The following is a 12,638-nucleotide window of genomic DNA, read 5'->3' on the forward strand; positions in this document are numbered from 1 at the left end:
CTGCTCTTCTTCCTTCGGGTCTTTCAGTTGTTCGTGAAATACAGCCCAGGAATCAGGAATAGTGTGTTGGCCAATGCCTTATGTTGTGGTAAATTTAGTTGAGAATAAAAACCATGAAATGACTTGAATGTATTATTCGACACCTTTGAAATGTAGCCTATATAACTCATTTGAATATCCTAAATAACAGGCTATAGTAATTAGTATTAATTTCAAAACATCCTCTTTCTATTTGTATTCAACAGTTCAGTGATAAACCAAATAGGCTGCTGCTAATGGATAGCCTACTGTACTAATATTCCCGCGTGGTGTTTAGTCGCTCGTAGCGAAAGCAATATGAATCAGGTCTCGTTAAGAAATGGGCCCCGACTTTCCCTGGCTAGTCATTGAGTGACAGTTGTGTATCTTTTTTTCAGCAGTCTGCGCCCAGGGTTATTGGCAATAACAGTTATAATCATAATATAGTTATAACAACAGATACGTTCATTAATCAACATTTGAGGTTTTGATTTTCATGCGTTAATATTTTTCTATTGTAACGGCAAATGAATTAATCTGAAATTAGCAATGGTCTATTCTGGTGAATGGGTCTACTACAAGTGGTTGTTGTGTTTCTCTTTATCCTCGTGCAATTTCTCCCCAATAGTTAATACACAGTAATAACAGACATGCATACCGGTGTGTTTAAATATTGCTTTTGCAGCCATATAGCATATCGACATCAAACTGTCGAGTAAAATAGAGTATTTTGTTAAAACAATTTTCATCAAATTGAACTAAATTATAGTGTGATATATTAATTATTCAAAGACGAAAATTAATGCATGTTCTCTGATATGCATAATCATACAGAACTCGTATTTTGTATCAAATGAATCGAGGCCCAAGATTTACCGAATGTAAATGTATCAACAGTCATTTTTTACGCACATTAATTGTTTTTTTCACACAGGAATTGATTTCACGATCCTCTTTATCTCTTGCTTACTAAACAATGCCAGTTCTCAAAACACGTATACAAACACAAGGCCAAGTTGTAATGTCATTTCTTAGTTTTATTAACATTTCAGTTTAAGGTCACGTAATGAAAAATTGGAACTTGGCACACTACATTTTTATTCTTTCACTTAAAGATTTTGTGCATATAATTTTAAATAAACATTTATTCACTTTGTGAAAACATTTTAAAACAAAACAACAACAAAAAGTATTACATTTAGCTTAATGTACCTTCACGTTCTCTCTGAATGGCAATGTCCCATTACACTCCGTTGTAAAAGTCTTTTTTTGTTTGTTTTTAATTTCCCTATTGTTTCACATTGCGCGGAGATACCAAGATCATGACGTTTTCCTCCACTCTGAAGTGATCTCAAAAAACGTCACCTCGGCCCTAAATAGCAATAGTATCACAACGAGACAGTTTATAATTTGTCCAAACTTTTTGCATTAGTGAGGATTTCCCTCGCCAGTCTCCACGTCTGCTTTGCGGCAGCTTCCAGGGCCGAGTGGGGCTTCCCCTGAAACAGGTCCAAATTTGGTAAGAAATAATGGGGGCATCTGCGGCACTGCAAACACGAGATGAGCTGCAGCAGAATTCCGTTGATTCGATCTCCGAGGCAGGACTCATCCCAGTCGGTCTCTCTCGGGTGTTTCTCACACTCATACAGCAGCAGCGTCTTCATGTGGTAGCTCTGAAGTGGTTGACCGGGTAGCTCGAGATGACGGTCGCGGAGAGTCTTCAGGACCGAGAGGCATCTTTTCCTGCATCCCGCCATCAGGAGCCTATTCTCGGCCTCGCTGAACTGCAAGACCCAGGCGTCACTCTCAGCCGAGCTCTGTTTCCCGGTCAACGAATAGCACTCTTTGGAGAGCAGGTTAAAGCCCTCGGCCTTGACCTCGGCCACCCGGTTCGGACCAGGCCAGGGGATATGGGGCATGGGCCACTGGGCAGCGCTCCTAGGCCAGATCCCCGTGCACTTGAACGCAGGGGTGATCTGAACCACGTATCTCTCCCGGATCCTTAGTTTTACCTCACTTGTATCTGCTACCATTTTAACCACGTCACGGTAGCTACACTTATCCACCGCTTGCGCCACCAGAGTCTGAAACCTTGAACGGATCTTCCGAGCGGAAAGGTAGCCCGAGGCCGTTATGAACTCGACCCAGAGAGACATACTTCTTTTGCGGCCGTCGCTCAGCTTCAGTACAGCGCAGCCGGGCAGAGAACCGTCGTCAACAAAGTTGAACACTCCCATCTGGTTGAGGTAGAGGACCACCTCGAACTCGTTGGGGGCTATGACCTCCATCCCCTCGAAGCGCGCCTCTATCTCGCTGAGAGAGGAGATGAACCGGGGTTCCTGCACCTCGACCTCCTTCAGGACGTCCGACACTACCTTACACACCTCCCGGATAGTCTTTGCAATGGCCGCTTTTCGAGTTTGGCATCTCTCGCTGTAGTATTTGTTGAGCTGGTAGACCAGCTTTGCCTGCGTCGCTATCATGTTTGGGCAGAGGTCCGGGCTGTACACCGGAGAGTCGCAGTACGTTGACGGATCCAATGCTTACCGGTAAAGCCAGAGGCGAAACGCTCTTCCCCAAGCAATGGAAAATATATATAATTCAACTTTTTTGCGTACACAGCGGATGGACGTCAGACAGTGTCGGAAGGAAACCGATAGGGATGCAACGTAATAGGCTACTAAATATCAGTCCAAGTCAATATGCAGTAGGCAGCCCCAGAATGGGGTGGGCTCATTGTACAGTATAATACCGTCCGTGTCCTCGCGCTTGCAGACCCTAAAGGATAAAGCTCTGGTCGTGACCACTCATCTCTCCTTGTCCGATCGGTTGAACGTGAAAACTACGCGTTATTCTCCTACCTTGTCCCACTGTTGTCCACACTCAGCTGTGCGAGCTGGACTTGTGTAGTTTATGAATGGTCCCCTAGAAGAGTGAAAGGGGGTCGGGCTTCTCCTCCTGCAATCAACGGCGGAGCTGTCAGTGCAACCAGCCAATCAGAGGCCTCTCCGAGAAGCACTCTTTCACGAGAGGCACACTTTCGCTCTCCAACATCCTGCGCGCGGAGCCTCTGCTCCCAGGTCGAGATATAGGAAGATAAACGGTTCCTTTTCGTATACACACTTTGTGCTCTTTTCTACGAAGTATATTTAATACGTTTTAAAGACAGCTGTGTCTATTTTGCCTTGACCTAGCCTCCCCCCCAGGTGTGCACGTGCTCAATATAAAATGGAAACATTTAGAAGGAGAATAGGTTGCGCATTGAGTGATGCTGGATACCTTGCAAGGGAAGTGTTTATTTACTGGCTCGCTTCATGTCTGAATGGCATCAATTTGGAACCCTTTTGTTTTTCTATGGCAGTTAATGAGGCTTGATACTACTTTATAAACATCAGCAGTAATGTTTTAATCGCTTTCGACAATGAAACCAATACGTTTTTTAAATGCTGTACTTTTATAGTATGTATGAATTATTGGACTATTCGTGCATTTGCATATTTCTAGTGAATTGCTAATTTATGTATACCAAGCAATTTTTTGACTGATGTTTTATGACATTTATGCGTCAAGAAACAAGAAAGACCAATTTTATTAGAAAGCGCGTCTCCAGGCTGCGGGTTCAACACGGTGTGAGATAATCAGGTTAACGAGATAAATCGAATGTTCAGTGAGTGTACAATATTTCTAATATTTGTGTTTTTTTCTCCATAAAATAGCATATCATTATGTTTTCCTGATTTTCAGTATTTTTTTCTCTCTCCAGTCTAATAGGCTAGAAGTTGTTCACATTTCAAACCACTTGTCTTAAAGGAAATGCTTTTTGTTTGTCATCAGTAACTTCCCTCGGATATCGGATTAAGAGCAACAACCTTCCCCTCACTGAAATGTGGTTTATTGTATTCCCATACAAATTTGGCCTACTAATTTCCCTAATATTCTATCGGCTAAATTAACATAATATTACTTCCATATTTGACCCATTTCATGCCATTGCACAATTTAAGAACGGAGAACAATTCCTCCTAGAATGGATGCGGACTACACGCACCTGCAGAGCAAGTTTTAGCACGCGTGTCATTATAAAATGTGATGAACGATAATAAGACTACAGGCCTATTATTTTAATTAACATCGTAAGACCCTTTGAGATGTTAATGTGGTATTCCATAGTTCTTCAATACTATGTTTGGGGCCTGTTTTATTGCAGCCTATTTGCCCTTGTCGTTTTATAAAGCGCATGTTACATTTAATAATGCCTAATTCAGAAAAAAAGCTAAAGGTCTGATGTTTATCTTTTCACATTCATTTTACAACAATTTAAATATGTAATTGATTTCCAAGAAGCTCAATTATATTTTAAAATCACTCAAGTCATAAACAGACGGCTTTTTCTTTCTCATTGTGCGCTGTGCTTGGTTTTCCAAAAATGCACGTACTTTTAATCTGGTCATCGCTTTATCGGCGCGTGAACCTTGTCGGTGATGAATAATAAACGGACAGGCGTTCTTCGCGCGGGCCCGGGATTGTAATTGAAGTCCTCTTATCACCCCAGACTTCATGTTAGATGACTTAAGAACCAATCACCGTCTCCTCGCGGGCACAGCACCGAGACGCGCGGGGAGAAGGCGGGGTGTGAGACTGGTCCTCAGACAGTGATGCTGCAAAAGAATGGCCCGAAAAGTAACGCATCAGTTAAATGAAAGCTACTTAAGTTAAAGTCCTGTTTGCAAAACTATTGATCTATCTCCAGCTCTGAAGCTTCTTTGCCCGTCCTCCCGCTGTAGACTACTCCAAGTTAATGAGGCGCAGGTTGTTAGGAGCTTTGGCATTAAATTCATTAGGGAGTCAATTGGACATTCTCTGTCCAGTGGACATCGTTTTTATGCCGGGATCCCTCGAGGCTTTTGGCCTAATTAGACATAAGTGTTTTAATTGCAACGACTTTTGGCCATTTGGAGCTGGAAATATCTCCAGGTCCTTGTTGTGGTGTTAAGCAAAGCACCCAACGAACCAATGCCGCGGAGTTAACATTGCTTATCAAAAATCTATATTAATGATTTGAAAACCTTCTTTCGCATTCTGATGTACGTTATGAAGTTATTTCAAATGTATATTTGATCCCTTTAAAAATATATTATCATACAATAGTCAGCGAAGCTAATTTAACACGTGTTTGGACATACGAGGGAAAAACCGCTTACGCATATTGTTTGGCTCTTTAAACAGAGACAGACTAACATTTTAAATGTAATTGATGGTAATATTAGTACATGACTGAAACACTATTGTCTCAATGTTATGCAGGCTTTATACAGCCAATGCCTTTTCTTGTAGTTTAGTATTACAAAAACACAACGATTATTTCCCATTTTGGAGAATATGCTTTTTGCGCCAAATATACATTATGTTTCCCACAGATTGGTCAGCATGACCACGACACAAAGGTTAATGGACTGAAACATTCCTGGAATACTCATGTACTCTATTTAGCTTCAGTTTCTCATTCTCACCACATTCATTGTAGCATCGGGTTTAGCTGAAGACTGGAAAATGCAACCGCTGAAAATACAGTGTGGATACTGAAATAAGCCACAAAGTTGGCAGAAACCAAGTGATAGTGTTTTTCTGTTTTTCTCTGCAAACTGTTTTTCTGTAAAAGTTTAATTATTTTTTTAAACAGTAAAATGGCAAATGCCTGTGGACTTGACGTTCTCATAGATTCTAGTAGTGTTGATGAAGCTACTAACACTACAGAGGGTACAGATTACAGTAGTGCAGGAGATGTGGTTGGGTGATATTTGGGGAGACATCTTCTATGATATGCTACTCCAGATATTGCAATATCTGATACAATTGTTTTGCGCAGTTAATGAGTAAATCATTCCAGCCTGTGCTTTTTTTGTGCTTATTTATGATCTTAACTTTAAATAAACTTTGTATTGTGAAGCAGTAAGGCTTAGTTAATTAATTTAGACTTAATTTTCAACATATTTAAACAGCCTAACTGATAAAACTTCACAGTTTTTGATTTGTTAAGTTCAAATCGAGTAGTCTTGCACTTCCCGATATATCCTTAATGTCAAATATCACAATATTCAATTTGATCATATATTGGCCCAACCCTAGTAGGAGACCTCGGGACAGATTCACAAAACTCACTGTCTTGATTAACTAACTATAAGCCTGGATGTTGAAAAACTATAAAACTGTAGTTAAGGGGTGTTTCTGTTGGGTATTTTAATTTAATTGAGGGATTTTGTTTTATTGGTTGTTTCCTGGTTCAAGTTAAGGAATGTAACCTCAAGTCTGTGATTATTTTCACTTATGATGGGTGTATTTAGTGTTTACACATATACAGTGCATTCGGAAAGTATTCAGACCCCTTAACTCTTTCCACATTTTGTTACGTTACAGCCTTATTCTAAAATTGATTCAATTGTTTTTTCCCCCTCATCACACAATGTCCCATTATGACAAAGCAAAAAAAGTTATTTTTTGTTGTTGTGCAAAATCTTAAATATCACATTTACGTAAGTATTCAGAGACCCTTTACTCAGTACTTTGTTGAAGCACCTTTGGCAGCGATTACAGCCCCGACTCTTCTTGGGTTTGATGCTACATGTTTGGCACACCTGTATTTGGGGAGTTTCTTCCATTCTTCTCTGCAGATCCTCTCAAGCTCTGTCAGGTTGGATGGGGAACGTTGCTGCACAGCTATTTTCAGGTCTCTCTAGAGATGTTAGAAGCCACTCCTCAGAAAAAGGCAGATGACAGCATGATGCTGCCACCACCACCATGCTTCACTGTAGGGATGGTGCCAGGTTTCCTCCAGAAGTGAAGCTTGGCATTCAGGCCAAATAATTCAATCTTGGTTTCATCAGACCAGAGAGATCCCACACCCTCCCTTTTGTACACTCGTTGTTTGTTACCTATGCATAGTCACTTCTGCCCCCCCTACATGTAGAGATGACCTCAACTAGCTTGTACCCTTGCACACTGACTTGGTGCCGGTGCCCCCTATACATAGCCTCCTTGTTTTTATTGTGTTATCTTTATTATTACTTTTTATTTTAGTCTACTTGGTAAATATTTTCTTCTTGTTGAGCTGAACTGTTGGTTAAAGGCTTGTAAGTAAGCATTTCACGGTAAAGTCTACACTTGTTCTATTCGGTGAATGTGACAAATAAAATTGGATTACATTTTTTTGTCATGGTCTGAGAGTCTTTAGGTGCTTTTTGGCTTGTCCTGCCTTTTTCTGAAGAGTGGCTTCTGTCTGGATACTCTACCATAAAGGCCTAATTGGTGGAGTGCTGCAGAGATGGTTGTCCTTCTGGAAGGTTCCCCCATCCCCACAGAGGAGCTCTGTCACAGTGACCATTGGGTTCTTGGTCACCTCCCTGACCAAGGCCCTTCTCCCCCGATAGCTCAGTTTGCCCCGGCGAAGGGGACTTTCAATGCTGAAGAAATGATTTGGTGCCCTTCACAAGATCTGTGCCTCGACACAATCCTGCCTCGGAGCTCTACGGACAATTCCTTCAACCTCGTAACTTGGTTTATGCTCTGACATGCACTGTCAACTGTGGGACCGTATATAGACATGTGTGTGCCTTTCCAAATCATGTCCAATCAATTGAATTTACCACAGGTGGACTCCAATCAAGTTGTAGAAACATCTCAAGGATGATCAATGGAAACAGGATGCACCTCAGCTCAATTTCGGGTGTCTCATAACAAAGGTTCTGAATACTTATGTAAATAAGCTATTTCCTTTAAAAAATATATACTTTTTAATACATTTGCAAACATTTTAAAAACCTGTTTTCGCTTTGTCATTTTGGGGTATTGTGTGGATTTATGGAGAAGAAGAAAAATGTATTTTATCAATTTTAGAATAAGGCTGTAATGTAGCAAAATGTGGAAAAATTCAAGGGGTCTGAATACTTTCTGAATGCACTGTATAGGCATGCTATACACACACACACACATGCAATCTGGTAATTTTCTCATGATCCAGCATATTTGGTATTTTTGCATTAACTTTCTGTTATATGAACCGGTTCCTATCTTTAGTTTATAGTTGGTGGAGTGGCATTGATGTCAGTGTTGTAGTCAACCTACAACATACACCTCCTTTTTGTTGTCATTAGCAATGTTCTGGATCTGGACTAGAACCGTAGTAGAATTGACGCTGTTAAGAGACGAGATAAGCCACATAGACGCAAACATTCGTTTGGAAGTTTCTAGCAAAAATACTTGAACTCTAACCGAACAGGCAACGTTACATTAGCTACTGCGTGATGTATGGTTTACTTACAACCTTGATTTATTGTGAAGATTTAAAAAATGCAAAACTGTTGAGATTTGACATTCTTTTCCCCTGAATCATGCCCGACTGGAGGAATAGTACTCAAAGACCCTTGGCGTGCAGCTTAAGAAAGAAAAAAAGAAACGGTTAAGGGTTTTTATTTTAGACTGCAAGACTGTTTAATATCAAAAGCACAGTTCAGGCCCTGAGAGATGAATACACGCCCCCAAGTGTGTGTCCCAAATGACACCCCATTCCCTATATAGTACAAGAGCCCCATGGACCCTGGTCAAAAGTAGTGCACTATATAGGGAACATGGTGCCATTTGGGATGGGACACACTCAAAGTCGTGAAAATGTCCAAATGTAAAGTAACATGGTAACTGTAGCTTAATGAAATATATGGTGACAGTAAGTATGACTTATAAAGACAAATTGTAAATACACTCTGAATGTCAGACAGGGTCAATATACACATATCTGGAATATAAATTCTTGCCTTCATAAGCGACTGAAGCAAAATTGTGTGAACCGGAGTTCAACTGGTTTCACACTGTCGTGACAACACTGCACCTATTATGGGCAACGCATGCAACGCTAGAATGGTGTTTTTGTTGTGTGGGTTTTTGGTGTTCAGGTAGTGTCTATGCATGGGTGTTATTATTGAGGTTATATTAGGTGTAGTTAGTCATCACAATGTCCTGTAGTTTCAGAGTGTGTGTGTGTGCGTACACATGGGCACGCGCTTGTGTGTATTTTGGCCCCATCCTTTGACCTCTCCTTAATTCATACGAACATTTTGTGTGAATCATCTTTTGGACTCATCATTCACTATTCGTTTCAAAGTTATCACGGATGTTCCCTTAGCGTGTGGATCCAGAGGGACTTTTTTCAAGGAAAGGCTCGCTTTTGGCGAAGTAAGGCTGCTTATTCTTAAGGCTTGTCACACTTTTTTCTAGGGTTCAGCTGATTTGTAGGAACAGAACGAAAACAAATAGTCTCAGAACCATAGCCAAACAGAGTTCATTTCCGATAGCCTCCTTCAGAATCCATCATGTTAGAGTACACTACAGAACTGCAGAGATTCCAGAATTCGGTTTCATCTCCCTGTACTTCCGCTTTGGTGTCTGTGCCTTATATGGCATTTTGGATTCTGGCGTCTATTTGAAGTCATCCAAGGCCATGTTCAGTGCATCAATGGTGATTATGCTAATCATGCAGATTTTACACGTTAAAACACATGCTATAATGATTATAATAATTTGGGGGATTTTATGTAGCCAATATATGCTCATGTTATGTTTTAGGGTAAGTGTATAACTTAAACTAGATTTATTACCATCAACACGAATATGATAGCATCCATGTAGCATAACGTGACACGTGTTATTGGACCAATCACAGCAAAGAGCAACTCCGTACCTGGGAGAAATAAAAACATGTCATAGATACTAAACTGCTTCTTTTGAGGCTCTTTTCAGCCCTTTTTTGGGCTTCTATCGAAGTCATCTTTTATTCTCTGCCTATTTATCTCCGTGTGAAAACATCCCACTTTATCAGACGGCGCCTAAAGATCTTTCTCTGGTCTGTACTGAATAGAGTAAAAGAGGATGAGGCCTGCCTGAAGAGTCCGTCTTTGATCTGAGTCTGTGTGACGACTCCACAGTGATCCTCTCACTCCACCAGGACAGGGTCCATAACCCCTCTCTCTCTCACTTCTGCTTTCTGACAAGCACCTCTTTTTCTGACTCACTCGCTCTCGAAAGCACCCCCCCCCCCCAACACACTACCACATCTGCCCAGCTACTGGAGAGGCTAGCTAGTGAGCTACCAGATTACTCAGCCTAGCCCCAAGGGGTTATGGGATATACGGCTGCTGTTTTGTTTTTTTAGCACCTCGCTGGCGTACAACACAATGTCGCTAACCATCCCTCCTCGTGTATGTTTTGCCTCCATATATATTCTTAGTTATCTGTTTTCAATGTTGAAGGGAATCTTGACGTCCATACAATCTGCAACTTGACCTGAACATTGTGTCTAAGTAGTGAGTCTGGATAACTCATTGGAAGTTGTATGGCAGGTATATTTGCTCGTTGAATGTATCTAATAGATGTTTATAATGGTGGTCATTCTTCTTTAGTGAAATCAATGATGACCAAGATGTATGTCATGGATAAGCTCTCTTATGCCTGTCTGGATACAGATTCATGTTCCTAGACGTCTCCAGTCACCCCACTGTGAGTAAATGGAGATATTTGAAGTAGGAATTCTGACAGAATGAATAACTTCTCCTCAGTGAATACATTAGAATACATTGTTCCTTTACACTCTCTCTCTCGCGCGCCCTCCCTCTCTCGCGCGCCCTCCCTCTCTCACGTGCCCTCCCTCTCTCGCGCGCCCTCCCTCTCTCGCGCGCCCTCCCTCTCTCTCTCGCGCTCTCTCTCTCTCGCGCTCTCTCTCTAGCGCGCTCTCTCTCGCGCCCTCCCTCTCTCTCTCGTTGGAGAAGAAGAGCTATAAATAAGGAATACAGGAATTGAGTTCAGAGGCCTGAGATGTTTGGTGGGGAAGAAGAGAAAAAAAATCTGCAACAGTTTTATTCCTGTGTCTGGTTGAGTTAGCGCCCTTTGTACTTTCAAGTGAATGATAAGGGGGAGGATGTCAGGCAGAGAGGGGCTTTTAGCTGCAGCTTTTTCTCTATTTTCTCCTCTCTTCTGCCGGTGGAAATATGAGAGGCACAGGGAAAGTGTAGCAGGCAGACACACATACACACACCAACACACACTCACTCGAAGGCGTCACCCAGGCCCTGGTGCATGGACCCAGCTGCTCTCTCTCTCTGTAGGAGGCAGTGGGCCCAAAAATCAGGCCGTGGTACTAATTGCTTGGCTGGGCCTCTGCATCTGGCCGTCACGCGTGCACACACAGACACACAGATACACGCACAGACACGCACGCACGGACACGCGCGCACGGACACGCGCGCACGGAACGCACGGACAGACACGCGCGGACACACACGCACGGACACGCACGGACAGAAACGCACGCACGGACACGCACGGACACGCACGGACACACGCACAGACACGCACACACACACACACACTCAGGACAGACAGACACACACACACACACTCAGGACAGACAGACGCACACACACACACTCAGGACAGACAGACGCACACACACACACACACACACACACACTCAGGACAGACAGACGCACACACACACTCAGGACAGACAGACGCACACACACACTCAGGACAGACAGACGCACACACACACTCAGGACAGACAGACGCGCACACACACACTCAGGACAGACAGACGCACACAGTCAGACAGACAGGCGTACACAGTCAGGCACACAGTCAGACAGACAGACGCACACAGTCAGACAGAAAGACGCACACAGTCAGACAGTCAGACAGACAGACGCACACAGTCAGACAGAGAGACGCACACAGTCAGTCCGACAGACAGTCCGACAGACGCAGTCTTGACAGACAGACATATACACACACTCGGACAGACGGACACACTCGGACAGACGGACACACTCGGACAGACGGACACACTCGGACACACTCGGACAGACGGACACACTCGGACACACTCGGACAGACGGACACACTCGGACAGACGGACACACTCGGACACACTCGGACAGACGGACACACTCGGACACACTCGGACAGACGCACACACTCGGACAGACGGACACACTCGGACACACTCGGACAGACGGACACACCCGGACAGACGCACACACCCGGACAGACGGACACACTCGGACACACTCTGACACACTCTGACACACTCTGACACACTCGGACACACTCGGACAGACTCGGACAGACTCGGACAGACTCGGACAGACTCGGACAGACTCGGACAGACGGACGGACACACTCGGACACACGGACACACTCGGACACACTCGGACACACTCGGACACACTCGGACACACTCGGACACACTCGGACACACTCGGACAGACGGACACACTCGGACACACTCGGACAGACGGACACACTCGGACAGACTCGGACAGACGGACACACTCGGACAGACTCGGACAGACGGACACACCCGGACAGACGGACACAGACGGACACACTCGGACACATTCGGATACACTCGGATAGACGGACACACACAGACAGACAGAGACACACACAGACAGAGACACACACAGACAGAGACACACACAGACAGAGACACACACAGACAGAGACACACACAGACAGAGACACACACAGACAGACAGACAGACAGACAGACAGACAGACAGACAAAGACACACACACAC

General features: G+C 43.5%; 2 protein-coding genes across 2 annotated transcripts in view; one reads left to right on the top strand and one right to left on the bottom strand.

The window, feature by feature from the left end:
* The window catches only part of LOC118395562 (lipopolysaccharide-responsive and beige-like anchor protein), a 405,339-nt gene that overhangs the window by 214,049 nt on the left and 178,652 nt on the right, over positions 1–12,638 (top strand).
* On the bottom strand, positions 1,035–2,923 carry LOC118382707 (protein mab-21-like 2). Its single transcript, XM_035769426.2, has one exon. The coding sequence runs from the start codon at positions 2,499–2,501 to the stop codon at positions 1,422–1,424; it is 1,080 nt and encodes a 359-aa protein (XP_035625319.1). The 5' UTR covers positions 2,502–2,923; the 3' UTR covers positions 1,035–1,421.

The sequence above is a fragment of the Oncorhynchus keta genome, chromosome 16 (assembly GCF_023373465.1).
Source record: "Oncorhynchus keta strain PuntledgeMale-10-30-2019 chromosome 16, Oket_V2, whole genome shotgun sequence".
Lineage (NCBI taxonomy): Eukaryota > Metazoa > Chordata > Actinopteri > Salmoniformes > Salmonidae > Oncorhynchus > Oncorhynchus keta.